This window comes from Hermetia illucens, chromosome 1 (assembly GCF_905115235.1).
Source record: "Hermetia illucens chromosome 1, iHerIll2.2.curated.20191125, whole genome shotgun sequence".
NCBI lineage: Eukaryota > Metazoa > Arthropoda > Insecta > Diptera > Stratiomyidae > Hermetia > Hermetia illucens.
The window spans coordinates 193,772,616-193,790,261 of record NC_051849.1 but is presented as its reverse complement, the minus strand read 5'-3'; the positions used below and the strand labels follow the sequence as shown (position 1 = coordinate 193,790,261).

The 17,646-nt window shown below is 41.7% G+C and overlaps 1 protein-coding gene across 1 annotated transcript; it reads left to right on the top strand.

Annotated features, from left to right (window-relative positions):
- Positions 1-259: 259 nt before the first annotated feature.
- LOC119657620 lies at positions 260-17,195 on the top strand. Its single transcript, XM_038064626.1, has 4 exons — positions 260-529; positions 620-705; positions 11,745-11,883; positions 16,044-17,195. The coding sequence occupies exons 1-4, from the start codon at positions 454-456 to the stop codon at positions 16,250-16,252; spliced, it is 510 nt and encodes a 169-aa protein (XP_037920554.1). The 5' UTR covers positions 260-453; the 3' UTR covers positions 16,253-17,195.
- Positions 17,196-17,646: the final 451 nt, after the last annotated feature.

The following is a 17,646-nucleotide window of genomic DNA, read 5'->3' as shown; positions in this document are numbered from 1 at the left end:
AACGTAAGTGTTTTCCTATCGACTCTCATAGATACGAGGATGTTTTCTATTTACTTAGATTTTTCCTTTCCAAAAAGGATGAGCCAACACTGAATCCTCTCCATCAAAGCAAATTACTTAATTCAATCGGCAACACTTGGCATCAAGGATATATTGTGTGGGGTGTGTAAGGAGCAATCTGTGTTGGTGGCTCCAGAAGTCCGCCAGAATAAAGAAAAGTTAACTAATCCTTTGGTCTTGTGGTACCCACCATTGAGTGAGTTCGCTTCAAAGTTTCCATAACAGTCAACAACGTAGTGTGATAGCAAGAAGTCGCGAGTTTCCTAGGGCAGTGATTTAAAGAATCTACTGAAAGTTAGATTAGTTTATCCTTCTAAGTTTTGATAAAAATCTTGCTGGTTTCAGCTTTGAATTTACTAAAGTTATAGCAACTACGAAATCAAACGGGAAAACATGTATACGTTTGGAAAATTTAAAGGAAGTGTCGTTATTTTCCAGTTATTTGTAATTGGATTTTTCATTGTTCCCGGTTCGTGTTTCATTATCTTAAATTAGTCTAGAAATCAACATTTATCTTTTCCTTTTAACTGTGCTTGCTTCATTTGAACGAAACGTGCAGGATCTGGGCTGAGATGCTACATTTGTGATTCATCGAAAAATCCGGGATGCATTGACCTTAAAAGAAGTTCTGGAATCGAACCTGAGGTATTACTAGAATACTATGTATTGACCGTTGTATAATAGTAGCTTTAATTGAGTGTCGTCCTTATAATCCCCTAGTTGTGACATTTTTGGATAATGCCAGGCAAATTTGGATTATCTGGAAGTTTTGTTAGTTTCGTTGCACTAAAAATGCTCAACAGATCCTGTGGAGTTCTGTGGAGAAATATAGTTCAATTTGAATACTCTACGATTCTGTGTTCGTCTACGTGTCTGCTGTATATAAATCACAATATGAAGGTCCTGGCTAATTTCTATCTGACTGTATCTTTTACTGAAAGGACCCTGACAAAAATCATGGCGTGCTAATTGGGAGTCAGGCAAGTGTAATGTCGTAAGGCAATTCGCTCGTTTGTCGGAGCGGAAGTACTTTCCTTTATAATTTCTTGAAAGTGAGGGTGATGTGGAGGAAAAATACACCCTCATAATGGGAAACTGTCGTAAATTTTGTAGCAACCTAGAGTGGTGACGATAATATAACTCAAGGAGCACATAGAACGCGAGAAAATGTCCTTCATAATAACTAGTTCAAGTTCTAACATAAATAATAATTATGGTTTTTCTGGGGGTGCGTGTTTGTGGAATTACACCTTCCTAAATGAAGTGATTAAATTGGAACTATTGTATTAAGTGTTCAACAAGTTCTTGGTCCGCCATATGATGGTGAAATGTCACATTGATAAAGGAAACCAGAGTTCTACCCGCTGGTTACATAATCTTTCTCGTTATGCATAAGTTGAAGAAAGAGTTTGATATATAGAGGTCTCCTAAAAGTTGGTCCTCTTCATAGTTATTAACTCAGCATGGAATCTAGAGTTAAAATTAAGTTAGAACATTTCTTAGATTGCCTAGTTGACTAACTGTTTGACCTGAGTCGGAAGTCAGAATGTTTGGCGCAATCGCGTCAATTTGTTTCGCGACGAAGATCGTGACTAGATCATTGGCGAAAGTGATTATCATGTCCTCCTTTGGCACGGAAAGGACAAGCACCTCGTCGTGCATAACCTTCCACAGGAGCGGACCCAACGCTGAGCCCTGTGGTACTCTTGCTGTGTCGGTGTACCGTTGGGTCCCTCATCCGTATCGTACCAAAGCGTCCTTTCCGAGAAGTAACTTCCGGCGAACTTAGTCAAGTAACTAGGGATACTCGTTGTTCAATGATCTGTTCCTCGAACATGCGCCCACCAAGAACCTCTGGGTTCTTAGATACTTGTTTCATTGCTGGTTGCTGGTCTTGGATTGTACCGATTTGGTTCTTAGGTTTGAGATGATTGCTGCGGTTTGCAGAATGACTGCATGTTCTTCCATAAGAGCAGGAGGATAACGATACTGGCGAAACCAATGACGATAGTTAGGTCTATTAGAAAATTGAATGCGTGGGAGTACATGCCATAATCTTGCTTAATTCCTGGTTTTAATATCTTCTCGTGGGAGTTCGTCGTTTATTGGCAAAGCACACAGTTTCATTACTGGTCGCTTTGCGATATGTCCGTTCATTTTAATCGTTGCTATTCGGACCAATCCATTTTTTCCGGGTGTACATCGATTATTCGTGCCAGCGGCCGCTTTGTGGGAGTTTTCTCACTTTTTACCAATATTAGCATTATCATCAACGACATAACAACCGGTATCCGGTTTAGGCCTTCCTTAATAAGCAATTCCAGACATTCCGGTTTCGCGTCGAGGTCCACCAATTAGAAATCGATATTCCTAAAAGTTGTCTGGCGTCCTTACCTACACCATCCCTTCATCTCAGGCAGGTCTGCTTCGTTTTTTTTCTACCATAGATATTGCCCTCATAGACTTTTCTCAAGGTTTCATCGTTATATAGGCTACGGGATCGTCCATCCTCATGTAGGAGGCCAACAAATCTTCGGAGGATTCTTCTCAATTTTTCTTGCTAAGAACCCAAGTCTCCGAGGAATACATGACGATCATTGTCTTGTACCTTAAGAGCTTTGACCCTATGGTGAGACGTTTCGAGCGAAACAGTTTTTGTAAGCTGAAATAGGCTCTGTTGGCTGCCAACGATTGTGCGTGGATTTCATCATCGTAGCTGTTATCGGTTGTAATTCTCGACCCTAGATAGAAGAAATTATCAGTTTCTTCTATACTTGGCGGTGGCAGTATTTGTCCACCGTCTTCAGTTGGCGGGACCTCCAACTGCTCAAAGTACTCAACCGATCGCTCCAATATGCCATTCTGTCGGAAATCAGATTTCCCTCTTTGTCTCGGCAGGATGAGCATCGAGTTGTGTAAGGTTTCATCCTTCTAACTTGTTGGTAATAAATTGCGTGGCTGGTGCGGTTGCTCTCTGTACTTTTCGAGTTCTCTCAGGCTTACTTTTCGTCTGTGAAGTCGCTTCTCCGCTCGCTGGAGTTCGTGGTAAGTCTCTGCGTCCTTTGAGAATGAAACATTACTCGGAATATAGCATTCTTCCGTTCCGTTGCTAGCTTACCAGCTAGAACCAGCCGTTCCGACTCTTTTTGCGGCTGGGGACAAGTATGTTTGTGGCCGAATTTATGGCCGAACTCAGGTGATTGTGAAAATTATTTGTTGATGCTTCATTTCCAGGATCTCTGTTGACTGCGGTTATTGTGGCATCCATTTCCATCTAGTAGGTGTTGGGGAGGGTTGTGTTGTGGATGGCTTCAGTGTTAACTTTCACCTGATTGTCAGAGGGGATTCTGGGTGGTGTTTTTATTTAAGCTCGGGGCACCATGCCAACGAGATAGTGATCCGAGTCTATATTGGCTCATATAGGGGAACATATAGGGTTCTGACATTCATTAAGGCTAAAAAGTGATGGCGTTCGATCAACACGCTTTCCGCGCAAACCAGGTACTTTCAACTACCATTTCGTGTGACACTGCTAATTGAATAATCCGGAGTCCGTTATCATTCGCATTCTGATGTAAGCTATGGGAGTCGACGTAAATACGGGCTGCGTCCCTACTTGGCTGTTAAAATCCAGAAGTATGATTTAGATATCATATCTTGGACAGGTTTGCAGGGTTCATTCTACTGCTATCCTTAGTCTTCTCTGTAGTGTGTCCGGATAGCTGAGTGGTTAGAGCGCAAGGCTGTCGTATGGAAGGTCGCGGTTCAAATCTCACTGGTGGCAGTGGAATTTGTATCGTGATTTGACGTCGGATACCAGTCGACTCAGCTGTGAATGAGTACCTGAGTCAAATCAGGGTAATAATCTCGGGCGAGCGCAATGCTGACCACATTGCCTCCTAGTGTACCGTTACGGTCTTGAATGAAGTGCTCTAACACGCTTCAAGGCCCTGATCCAACATGGATTGTTGCGCCAACGATTATTATTATTATTATTACGAAATCTACTTCGAGCGTATGGCAGCTATAATATAAAGTGTAGTAACTCTTCTGCAGGAAACCGGTCCCTGTCCAACGCATCTTCTGTAACGCTGTTTCATCAGCCCTATATTGGAACAGGGTATCGGCTGGCTGCTTGCAGCTCTATCTGTGCACAGGAAGCGCACGCGCCATGAGAATATGCGCAAATTGTTATTCCTTTGTCGTTGCCGCTTTTACCGTTGTGTTATCCGTCCAGTCCGAGGCTCCTATTGTGGCTTCGTAACTTCCGTTTTCGGTGTAGGGTTGTCAGCCCTACTCAACCCTCAACCTGGAGGACCAGTTGGTACAATTTGTCCAGTTTTTAGGCGGGGGAGACTCGCATTTATCCTTCTCCGTCTGCATCTTTTCGTTAAGAAAGAGCTCCCAGCGGTGACGACGTTGAGGTGGAGATAGGGTTTGGTAGTAGAGCTGTTGGTGTTGGTTCAGCAGGCGTTTCCCAGGTTTTATGCTCCATCGTGGATACCAATCCATGTTTCGCCCTGGGACCTATACTACACTAACACACATCAAAGTCCTGATCGAATTGGGTTATTGCGACAATGATTATTATTATTGCAATACATTTTTGACTTGGCAACGGAAGCCTTCGGCTTTGCCCTCTTTACACCTTTTCAGTTCTAGCACGAAGTCCCTCTTTTGGTTCCCTAGAATCTTGCTTACATTTCTCTTTCAAATTTTTGCGATCAGGGTCAGCTTCCACTTTTCGTGGTATGTATGCATAGGACATGCTACCCGTACTTGAAATGATTATCGCCTCGGGTCGGACCCACATTCTTCTTTTTAAGGTTTTGTGTAAACACAAAACCTTATTAAAATCGGTTTACTGTCTGTCTGTCTGTCTGTCTGTCCGTCTGTCTGTCTATCTGTCTGTCTGTCCGTCACACGCATTTTTCTCGGAGACGGTTATAGCGATTGACACAAAATTTGGTAGAAAGGTGGGAACTGTGAACGCTCACGCATACAGTGAATTACATCCTTTCACGTCGAATTTAAGGGGGGTCCCCATACATGCAAAAGAGGTGTGTAAAATTTTTTTTCATCAAATATAGTCATGTGGGGTATCAAATTAAAGGTCTCGATTAGTACTTTTCAAAGCTGTTAGTTTTGACATTCGTTAGAAGGGTGGGGAGCGCGGGGGGTTGAAAGTTATCACTTTTTTAAGGGGGCCATTCTCAGAAACTACCAAACCGAAAAATCAGGAGATTGCCACTATATGGTGCCTGGGCTCCGAAATACCTTCCATACCGATATCTGTTTAAATAAAGTTAATAATAGTATATTACTACAATTTTTTGTAATTGGTTAGAAACCCCCCTTAAGTTCATCCTAGTACCATGAAATTTTGCAGTGATGTAAGCTATAATATGGAGCATGATCTTACCAAGTTTGGTGGAAATCGCACTATTACTAACAAAGTTATAATACCTCAAATTTGTTGCTTCTTTGAAAATTGGAGACTGTGAATGTCAATATCACCCGAAAGTGGATACTCTCACACAATATATGTGGATATATTACGTGCTACGTACTAAGAAATACACAAAACCTTTCGTACCTGAAGCGTCCAGCTTCTGGTTTCCCGACTTGTTTTTAAGCTTTTTTGGCTCACCCTTAGTGCAATTTTTACGTACTTTTTGATTGAATATTGGCTCCTTTGAGGGCGCTAGTATTTTAGGCACTATTTTCCCGCCTACCGAGATTTTAAGCTCCTTACTCAACGTGGGCTATACGCCTTTTTGTTTTTTGTTTGAACCTGCTGGTTTCTTGGATCTTTGTCTTTCTCCTCCTCAACCCGTTTTCTTCCCTGCTCATCCACGGGTATACTGGTGTATATCTCTTCGTATCTTCCCGACGACGCGCTTCGTATCTCCCCGCTCTGTCTGTCTGTACGTCAATCACATCTAACTTATTCAGTAACGAGTGGTGTATGAGTCCCTTCGCATGCAGTGATTTTTTTTACATTTTGCGATGGATTCAAGGAGCATAGATGCGAAAGGGGATGTCATTTTTTTCACGTAACATGATGTTTTTGTTCAATGAAAAGAGAAATTGTAATACGTGCACCGTTCATCCGTTCAGTTTCAAAACATGTAATTGGTGTACACGGTTTCCTTAGGGTCTTTACAATGCAATGATAACGTGAAACATTCAAGATCTTTCCTTTCCTTTCAATTGTTTTTTTTTTGTTAGAAGGGCGTAGTATTCTTTGACTTTCTAAGATAGAACAGGGAGATAAAGTTCGATCCAGGGGGCTCACCAGAAATTTCGGGGGAAAGTTCCGACTTCACCCAATTGTGTTAGCTAAGACTGAACCCTTCCCCATTTTAAATTTGCCTCTGGTGGAATTATAAGCGACAAAGTATCAAATTTTTCACGAAGGCTTTTATATACTTAACGCATAGACAAGTGCGAAAAATCCAAAACTAAATGATAAAGACAGACAATTTTAGCAAATAAATGGAAATACTCTTCTTGACTTGTTCATGACTTCAGCAGTTTTGTAATAGGTACTGATTGGTTACTGATTACTGATTGCCTTCATTGATCCGTTAGGCAAAATGCACACGTTTTTAGTTGCGGGAGACTCGCCTTCACCCTTCTCCGTCTGCAGTTTTTCAGTAAGAAAGAGCTGCAGGCGATCACTACGTGGAGACGGAAATAGGGTTTGGTAGTAGAGTTGTTGGTGGTGGTGCAGCAGGTTTTCCAAGGTTTTATGCTCCATGGTGGGTACCAATCTACATTTCGCCCTAAAATCTATACTATCCTTTAATCGGCTCGTAATGTTTAGAACAGGTGTATTATAAGGTGATACGTATTCATCCTGTAAAGAGCAAGGGGAATCCATTGAGCACTTTTTTGTCAGTGCCCCGATTATGGATGCAGCAGGCATTACGCTTTTAAAGCTGACATACTTAAGTTGCAGCGAGTATTATCTATGGAAAAATAGCAAGCAGGTGTAGGTAATAAACTCCAGTGTCTTTGACATTGACGTTGCTTCCTGATGAATAATGGTTGAAATAAGTTTAAACTTTCATTGCACTTAAACATTTCGACAATTATCGCAATTAAATTACTCATTAGTCAACGTACTTGAAACCTTTGCAATAATGATTCATTAACGTCGCTATCGATAAAGTTTTTCTGCGGGGGTAGTTTTTCTTATCTTCATTAACGCGAATGGGTTTCCTGATTAGTCATTATCAGGGCTAAAAAAATGCTAAATTCTGCTTTTTAAAGCTGCTAAATTGAAACCAAGGTGATTTACGTCTACTTTGAAATCCTCTTTTCATACTACTACATACATATAAATTATGCCCTTGTGACCATACGATAAGAGGGCACAAAAAGAAAATCTATAAAATCTTATCTTGCCGATCAACTTTAAAATAAATCGAGCAAAAGCGGTTGTTATCTGTTTCCTTTACTTTGCAGTTTCTCCTATTTAAACTGTTCTTGGAAATTATTAAATTGAGAAAACAACAAATGTCTTACCTATTTATGATTCTGATTATTGGAAAGGGGGAAATCGAATTTTTCTATAGAGTTCAAAGACGAAGATATTTGACAGGAAAATGTACTTGATGTTTCGAAGGTTTCGTGGAACATATGGTTGGATATGTACTTCGTACCATCATTGTTTTTGACTACATATGCCGGTGAAATACCTGAAAATCTGCCTTTTCTTGAACCTTAGACTTCCTATCTGATAAAGTGAAGTGTTGGTCCAGAAGATGAAACTGAAACTTTGGTGGAGTGGGTTTGTTAGAGCGAAGTAAGGTGTTGCGTTATTTCCACGGGATAGACTGTATTGATATGAAATGGTTGCTAGTCACCCACGAATAGGGTATCTGGCCTCATCACTTCTACAAGCCTCATCCATCGTTCAGTGCCATGTGTTTCAGGAGCCATCTACCCATCAGTCATCCTGGGATAGTGGGTTTCATTGCGTAGCGTAGACGGCGATGTGTGACCTATCCACTGTCATTTTTGCCTTCTCATGAATACGTCGCAAGATACAAAAACAACATTAGCACAAAACTGTCTCAATTCGATGTTGGTGTTGAGTTAATTGCATTTCAATATTTTTGACAAAGCAGCTAAGGCAGGTCTAGCGTTCTTAATGCTTCGAGCGACATTAAGTTCCGTGGTACCGTTAGCAGGAATGATGCTTCCTGGATTTACAAATTGAGCTATGCCTTCGATGTTTAGCTCATTTATTCAGATAGGCAGAGTGCGATGTTACGTAGAACTGAATATCTTAGTCTTGCTGAGGTTTGTTTTCAGTGCGACTTTACTTGCCTCTTTTTCCAAATGCTGAGCTATTTGGCTGAGGTCTAGGAGTATGACTCGGTAAGAGAGGCAACAACGTAGTCAAGGTGTTGGCGGAAAATTTCATGGTCCATTGAAGTCCTCGGAATCCTCGGTACAAGGCAGCATGAAGAATGTCACCATTGATAAGCAGGAATAATATTGGTGACAAGAGGCAGCCCAGGGCACCTTCGCATGAGACTTCAAACTCCAGCGAGATTTAATTCAATGTAGCGAACCATCATATGCTATGTCGCTCTGCTAACAGATATCAGCGGCTTTGGAATTCCTTTTCTACGTAGTGCATCCCAAATATCTGTTCACGATATCGATGAAGGCCAGGTGAAGCGGAGATTTGAACTCCGTACACCGTATTGACATGGTCAATGCGGGGGGATACAGAGCAGAGACCTATCTGCTCTGCTTTTGAGATCCTTTTAATGCGTTCTAGTATTATTTTAACTATAATATTATCTCAGAATGCAGGTAGTACACAAATATTCATTTCCGTCTCGGCAATCATGGCGTGTGCCTTTTTCCCAAAATATCAGCGAATTTCCCTCTTTTCTTCTATCTGGGGAATATCTCGGAATTACCAGGATTTTCGAATCCGGATGATACCTTAACTAGTCAATTCAGCGGATGATATACGGTTGAGGACCACAATGAAATGTTTCTTCCGCCTTTCATCTGTTCATCATTGTCGATGAGCTCGACTGTCCATTACCGTCAGGCCCATCCACAAATGTATATTCGTTGGAAATGTGGTGGCTTTCCTGGTGAGCGTAATAATATGTTTCATTTTGTCATGGCGCACAATATACTAAACTTCTCGGGATTTTGCACGGCTTCGAAACTCGCGCGGGTCACAATCGCTTCCACCTGTCTTTCTTTTTTTGTACGCTGGGGTGGAAAATCTTAGGAAGACACGTCCGTCCTAGCTTGGCCGCACAAACACCGGAGCTACAACGGGCGCGTGTGGGATTCACACCCACTAAAACCACTCCCGGTCTCTCAAGCCCCAACCCCGTGGGACTATTATTCAGGTATTACTTCGCGGGGTAGGTTTATCCTTAGGCACTCGTCCTACCCCTCCTTCAGCAACTCCTCCTGCATTTTCACCATTGCTGAGCAAACCGTAAGTCAATTTTTGTCGAACTTCAGCATCTCCACAACTAAGTTCTCCGGGCTCACGTTCCAGCCCACCATTTAATTTTGGCTCCTCCTCTCCATTGCAAATCTTGGGCAGTGAAACATCACATCCTCTGGATCCTCCAATATGCCACCGCATCTGCTGCAGTAGTACTGGGTGCCTTTTGGCATGTACATTCTAGGTGTTCCCTAAAGTTCAATGTGGTGTCAATTATCACCCTCAGGTATTTGATAGACGGCTTTGGTACGACCGTATTTTCATTGACTTCCACTTTAACAGTGTTATTTTTCCCGTGGTTGGCTATTAAGACTGAAGAACTGGGTAAGAAAATAGTCATTGTCACTATGCTTTCGATTCAGTCAGTTTCCAATGAGCCGCGCAGTCCATCTGCCTCCAGTTTCATTTTGCCAGAGAGTTGCCACTCATCTAGAGTGCGTTGTCGTTCTTCACGGGCAACCACCTCCCTTGCGCTTGTATATAACATGACGCTCCTTAACAGGAAAGGGAACGGGATCATCGCCGCGATCACCATCACGGTCGGTTCAGAGACAGTGCGGTACGCAGACGCCATCCGTCTCTGTATTTGCGTGAGACGCTTAATATATACCTCCTTGCCAAGAGCGTTAGCTATACCTCTGCCCCATAGAGCAGGACAGACAGTGTTTAAGTCATAAGGATACGTCGCCTGCTAGACGAGGGACCCTCAATATTTGCCATTAGCATACATAAGTATAATTTTTGTTCGCTGCTGTTTTAATTTGTTCAGAAAAGCCCATCTTTGACTCAAGAGTCAGCTCAAGGTACTTTATCGCTGGTTTTAACTCGATTATCGATTCGCCGAATGATGAGTCAGGATGACTATTTTGGGTTTTTCTAGTGCAAGGTTGAAATCATAAGGTCCATCCGCTTACTCGTCGTATCAATATACCGAGTCTGCTTTGCGCCTATTCGACAGTGCATCCAGAAACAAGCCCCGCAATATCATCCGCATAACCGACCAGGCACGACTCCTCTGGCATGCCGAGTTTAAGTAGACTATCATAGGTAGCGTTCTAGAAGTCCGACCCTAGGATGGATCCTCCATCCTCTTCTGAACCTCTAGCGTTTCATAGAGATGGAAGCGGTTCCCCAGATAGTCCCTCAATATCCGTAGGAGATGGTTCATCACGTGGAAAGTATTGTCTAGTGTGCCTAGAATGTCTTTCCATCGTATATAATGTAGTATATTGAGAGAGACAAAAATGATCGAGTGAAAGGAGGCATTGAAAGTCACGCGGGTCTAGTGGATGGGATCAGCCCATTAGAGATACTTTTGGTCTTCAAATTTCAAATTCTCAGTAAACTCCTGCAGGAGTAGACATTGACCAGACTATAAATAATAGTTCCGAGGTTTTCTTCGACGAGAGAGCATACATGAAGAGGTTCGCATTTTGTAATATCATGGTATTCCAGTTATGAATTGTTTTAATTAAGTTTTGTATTAAGTTTTTTTAAGGATTGCGGGGTCCTAACTCCACAACCTTTTGATGTCGGACCGGACCAAATGGGGAGCAACTTATTCCCTCTTGTTTTGGTCAACTGACCCCTCGTTTAGAGCTTAGCACCCAAACTTTAAAAATATTGGGAGAAGGCGGCTTTACGGTTTCTTATCAGGGCAGAGGCAAATCGTCAGACGCTGCCTCACCTCTGTCCTGGGGCTTTTTAACTGCTTTCTCAATGTAATAATTGTTGTGTTGACGGTTTTTTGAGCGTTTTCCGACAAATTTAATATTCAGGCCAAACCTAGCCAGCAAGTTCTCGTCAGACAGAGTTGCATCGTCATGCGATCGAAGACGCCTTTCTGCATAAAGGGTACAGCCCGTTTGGATGCAATCGTAGTATGTTACACCTCGGATCCGGCACATCTTCCTCTCAATTTTCGCGAGACGACGTTCTTTTTTTTTGTGGTCAGCCAGTACTCAAAAAATATAGAAGATCGTTATTTAGCCCATACCCTGGAGTTTTTCCCTTGCCCTTAAAATGACATTGACAATATTCAGTTTTGACATCTGGAGTTCAAACTTATGGGACTTCCTTTCTGCTGTTCAGATTTAGGCGGCCCCTTCTCTTCATTTATTGATTGCTCCTTAACAGTTAAATTTTAAAATAAGAAATCTATCAGATAAAACTTTTTATTTTACAGCCATGCAAGCTTGAAAGAATGGTTTCTTCGGAAAATTGGCTAACTCAACTTTACAAAGTCAGCTATTACCCAACGACTCACTACGAACAATATGAGTACAAAGGACCAATGCATTGTCAAAAAGTTGTCGCATCTAAAGGTGAGTTATTCAATCTATAGATGTAATTTAAGATATGTTGCTACCCTGCATTTAGACGAAAGCTGACAAAAAGCTGGCAGATGATAGATAGATGATGGATGTGCGTTTCGTGTTCATGTTAAAATAGTGTTTAATGAGGGCCATAAAATGGCACGCTCTACCACCCCCAAAAAATGGTCGCCCGAAATTTCGTCTTTCAACTTGAAATAGATGGAGATGATACTAATCTTCAAAAGTTTGAACCAGGGTTTGCTCAACTTTGCAAGGTGTTGATATAATGACAAAATTATTGGAAGCATGTTTTGATACTTGGATGTAAAGGATATTCTCTTTATTCTGATTGGTTGGTAGTTTAGTAATTGACTGCAAAACACCAGTTCATTCCAGCACAACGCAATTTTGCAAGAATATAGAGCATAACATAGAACATGATCCTACTAAGTTTGGGAGAAGTTGCGTTATTATTAACAAAGTTATTATAGATCAAAGTTGTCGCTTCTTTGCAAATTCAGGATGAATGTTCTCAGGTAATATATGCATATATTACATGCTACGTACTAATGGGCCAAATGCACACTTAAATGTTTTTATAAAAGAAATACACAAAACCTTTCATATCTGAAGCGTTGCACAATTGAAGCAGAAGCAAATAACTTAAGGTCACCTGTGTGCGGGAAGCACGGGTAAGTGACAAAAGGGAGAAGGACATTATACAGAAATAGTAATAGAAGAGGGTATACAGCCTTGGAAAACTCCAGAGGAAGGAGGGAAGGAATGAGTAACCAAGAAAAGAAACTATCTTGTTAGAATTGAGGGAGGTGGAAGTTAAGCAGAGAAAGTTTGGACTTGACTATATTGTGGTTGAGGGAATCAAAGGCTTCCGAGAAACCGGCAACAATGGCATCAGTTAAGACATTTAGCAACGAAGTTGATGAGGTCGAGAAGATTTGAAGCAGCCATGCTACTCTTTCGCTACTTGGTGACATAAGTACGCGATTAACCAGTCGCCGACCTATTCCTTGAGGAGTGACATATATATAGTTGCCTTTCACCCCGTGGTGAGGTGTAGAGCGTCAACCGCAGAGACACGTCATCGCTTGCGGTTACCTGAAATGCTGTTTAGCTCATGATATGACGCAGACAGGTATTGCCGAAAGCTTCGTGCATTTCAGTAACAGTGGAGTGCAAATGCGATGTGCTACTCCCATATAGCAAATACAGAAAGAACACTAGCACAGAACAATCTCAACTTGACCTTACTGTTGAAATAACTGCATTTCCAGATTTTAGACAGGGCAGCGAAAGTGGATCTAGCGCTGTTAATGCGGTAATATCTAGTTCGCAGCCACCGTCGGCAGAAACCACGCTTCCTAGTTATATAAATTGATCGAGATTTTCAATGCTTTCCCCATTAATGCAAAAAGGGAGAGTGCGACGACCCGTCAGACAGAGAACCTTGCTTTTGTTGGTGTTTATCTTCAACTATATTTGCCACTCTTTCCAAATCCAGAGGCATTAGGTCAAGGTCCATGGCGCGGTGGTAGAGCAAGCATATGTTACCAGCTCAGTCGAGGTGGAAAGATATCATCGTCCATTGAATTCCTGCATGTCCCATGGCAGGGCAGCATGAAGAACGTCACCGATTACAAGGAGAAATAATATTGATGACAGGATGCAACCATGCGGGACTTCGCTTTGAACCTTAAAATCTTCCGAGATTTTATCTCAGTGCGGTACGTGACATTTTGCACCATCATATGTCGCTCTAATAATAGCTATTAGTTTCTTCGAAATGCCCTTTCTACGTGAAGCATCCCCGATATACTCTCTGTTTACGCTCTCGAAATCGAAGAAGATTCCTAAATTCCTTGCACTGCTCCTAAATGATTCGCAGGGTGTTGATGTGGTCGATGCAGGCGGATTCGGAGCGGAAAACAGCCTACTCTCTGTCGATCAAGCTTTCGAGATGTTCTTTGATGCTTTTCAGGATTATTTTAGCTATAATGTTTGCGACGACAGGGAATACGCAGATACCTTCCCAATTCTCACACTTAGAGCTGGTGCCCATTTTTGGAATCTTAACGATCATCCTCTTCTTCTACTCTTTGGGAAAGGTCTCGGATTCCTAAGATTTCCATACGAGTGGAAGCTACAGTAACTGCAGGTCCAGTAATAAAAAAACTCTGCGGGGAGACCATCAAGCCCAGTGGCTTTACTCCGTCCGGGTGTATTGATGCCAAAATGGTTTCCCTCCCGCTTGGATGTAGAGTTCGTATTCGCATTCCATCCACAAGAAGAGGAACCTCAATGAATGTAATCTGGTTAAGGACTCGGGTGAAATATTCTTCCACCTCTTCAATTGTTCATCTTCGTACATGAGAAGCCGACCGTTGACGTGCTTCACAGGATCATCGAAAGATTTGCCACCATATACAAGCTCTTTCGTGATGTGGTATACAGTGCTGAAATCATTGTGATCTGCGGCATGTTCCGTTTGCTTGATCAGCGTAATAGCACATTTTCTTTTATCATGGCATACACTACGCTGAAGTTCTGGCAATTTTACTCGCTCTAGGAGTTCGAGCGCGTCCCGCCCGCCATTACTCGTAGCGGTCAGTAGAGCCTTCAACCCCCTGCGTCCATCGATCCCCTTCCACGTCTCCGTAGTTAGCCAGATCATATGACGCCCTTTGGGAACGTGGCCGATGACTTATGCAGCACCCGAGAAAAGAGCATTTTTGATGGCGGCTCACTACTCATTGATATTCTTAGGCACGTTACTCAGTAGAATTGCCGCTCGATCAGCAAGTTAGCTCTACCACTGTCGAGCGAGGTTTACAAGCGGTCGATGCGGAACTTAGGGGGTCGCAACTCGCCAACCCTGTGAGATGTGGTAGAAGCAACACGCAAGCGAACTTGCCCGATCATCCGATTTTGATCCCTTTCGAGGTCGATGTCAGGGCCTCTCTTTTTCCCGCATCATGAAAACAACTCTTAAATTTGCTGCTGATCGCGAAGTGGTCTATCTGATTGATCCGATGAGGAGGCGGTGGAAATTGCAGAAATAGGCTCTGAGGTCAATAGAACGCACCTTGCAGCGATCTGGCATCGGATTCGCGGCTGCTCTCACTTGGTTTTCCAGAGTACAAAAGCACATTGCCCTTACTGTGGTAGGAGTGAGAGGAGTACTTTCCAGAGTACCATCATTTTATTTCCCTTAGGCCCAAAATATCTAATTTATATCGCTGGAATTCTCGGTCAAGTTGGAGAAAGCGAGCATTTTGAGGACCCTTGTTACCTCGTCAATGAGGTTGCCTGTATTCCTGAAAGCAATCATAGTTTCTTTCGACAGCTAATGGTCGTTACCGTGAGGTCAGTCCCTATCCGAGGCGTTGTTGACGCATCGGTAGCAGTTGAGTTTGAAAATCTGCAGGATTCAAGCCCACAAATTTCTATCCCTTTTAGTCGCCTTTTACGATAAGCAGGAAAGGTTTTGAATGTACTCTTAAGAGAGGAGGATTTGGTATCGGTAAAGTAACTATCGCGCTAGATGGACTAGGATATCCGTTTTTGGGAAAAAGGATAGTGAGGACTTCTTTCCAAAGGTGAAAGAAGTAACTTTGTTTCAGACTGTTGTTGAAAATTATGCATGGATCCAGAGGACGTATTGGTACAGTTAACAGAGAAGATGGGAGGACCCATCGAGTCTGATGTTGGTGTCAAGCTCGTCAATGAGTATTTCAAGCAAGGATGGATTAAGGACAATCTGCTTATAGAAGGGACGTAGAAAGGACAGGGTGGTAGGAGGACAGCACTCAAAATAAATAAGGATTGTTGTGGTAAATCAGTAGTTTGGTCAGCAAAGTTGATGGAACTCTGGAATGTTGAGTGAGGTATGAGCATTGGGAATGTTGGGCCAAAACGGGTTGAAATCACCGCGACTTGGGAAACCAAGGTGCTTATCATGTATCGTGTATGCGCTATTTCAATCATAGGAATACATAGCCTTGAAATGAACAAGGTTTCGTCAATGATACATGCTAGACTTGATACCAATTTAGTTGACATTCTTGAGCTAAAGTCCGAACTCGTAAGATTTTAAAAAAATATGAAGTAAATTAGTAAATGGAGTTTTTTATTTTTTAAATTTTTTATTGCAGATGGAGATACTGTAACCTCACGCTTCTGCCAGATTGGAACAGCTAAAACAGACCCATGTCAAATTTCTTTCGACAAATTAAAGAATGATCCATCCATTAAGGTCGAGTCCTGCTCAATTTGTGACACCGATGGATGCAATAGTGCCCCGAAATTGATTACAGGGATATCTACAATGTTTCTAGCGCTGATGATCAAATTGTTGTATTAATTCGAATAAACCAACATTTCTAGGATCTCTAAATCCAGATCGTCTCATCCCAGATTCATTCGACGTGGACACTAACACAATATGGAAAATTGGTTAGGTTTGCGAAAACAAATAGACATTTTGATTTTTTTGGGGAAACTTATCTAGATTCGTTCGGATTTGTAGCTAGAATGTGGGAGTTTTGAGTTATCAAAGTTGTTAATGAGTCAATGTCAATTATTTGATTTCTTTGTTTATTGGTTTATTGATATTTGCTGATATTGATTTTTTTATTGTATCTAGTTATCTCACTATACGATATGTGCGTTCTTTAAAGCTCTAGGTTTGCAATTGTAATGAGCCCAGGTTTTCGCACCAGAATTTCCTTTAAATACTTTCATCTTTACTTCGAACGGACACTTAAAAAACCAAGATAAATGTCCTTTATTCGAAGGCAAGACATTTTTTTAATAATGTCCTTCTTGAAAACAAACCACGACTTTAAATATTTAAATTAAAATATTTTCTTTCATTTAATGATAAAATTCGTATTTAAGTGACAATGAAAATGAAAACAAAGATATTCACAAAATTGCCTTTATTTTAATAGAAGAAAAAAAAAAAGAAAATTTTGAATTACAATTTTATCCTAGTCATAATTGAAAGATGTTATATGTATGTAATAGATTGAATGAATTAATTAGCGCTCGTTGTATTTGTACCTGGATGATAGGTGGAAAGGGTCATTAAAAACATGCAATTTTTATTTACAATATTGTTGTTCAAGCAATATATAATGAGAAATCTAATGTTAACATACTCTGCAAAGATGAAGATATAACCATGGCGTTAAAGTTTGTTTTTATGTACAAAAATATTATATATATACACACATTCATATATAAATGTAATTGTTTTGTAAAGTGTCTTAATGTGTTTGAATAAATTGTGGTCAGTCGGTGTAGTGAATTGTTTTGAATGAAATATACATATTTCAGGATATTCTGTACCAACGCTGACGCTGACGCTAGACACTCACATGAAAGTCCTGGGGCTTTAACGTGAGTACCTGCCCTCTAGGCATAATCTTACGGTCCTCGTTGGACCGGATTGATTTTGGGAGCACAATGGGAGCCCTGCCATGATTGGCACAGCGGTACTGCTTTATACTGAGTGCAGGTTCAGTATTCATACCAATGGGTGCAAGGCGTATCTAACGCCTCTTCCGCAACTAAGGGGTACGGCACCTGAGTTGTATAGCGCAACTCCACGCTTGAGCTCCGAGGAGCTCTGCCCGTGATGTAGGCATAACCATAACCACCATGAAACTCCCACTAGGGGGCCAACCACAAATAACCGGGCCGAGAATACAATTCTTCTGGAGCATATGCTCTCAGAGGGCCATCCTGGTTCCC

What these genes read in the sequence shown, in the direction of transcription:
- LOC119657620 (XM_038064626.1), top strand. Translation starts at nt 454, where the DNA reads ATGTATACGTTTGGAAAATTTAAAGGAAGTGTCGTTATTTTCCAGTTA. An exon ending in GTTCTGGAATCGAACCTGAG is followed by an intron (nt 706 to 11,744) that starts GTATTACTAGAA and finishes TTTATTTTACAG; the next exon opens with CCATGCAAGCTTGAAAGAAT. An exon ending in AAAAGTTGTCGCATCTAAAG is followed by an intron (nt 11,884 to 16,043) that starts GTGAGTTATTCA and finishes TTTTTATTGCAG; the next exon opens with ATGGAGATACTGTAACCTCA.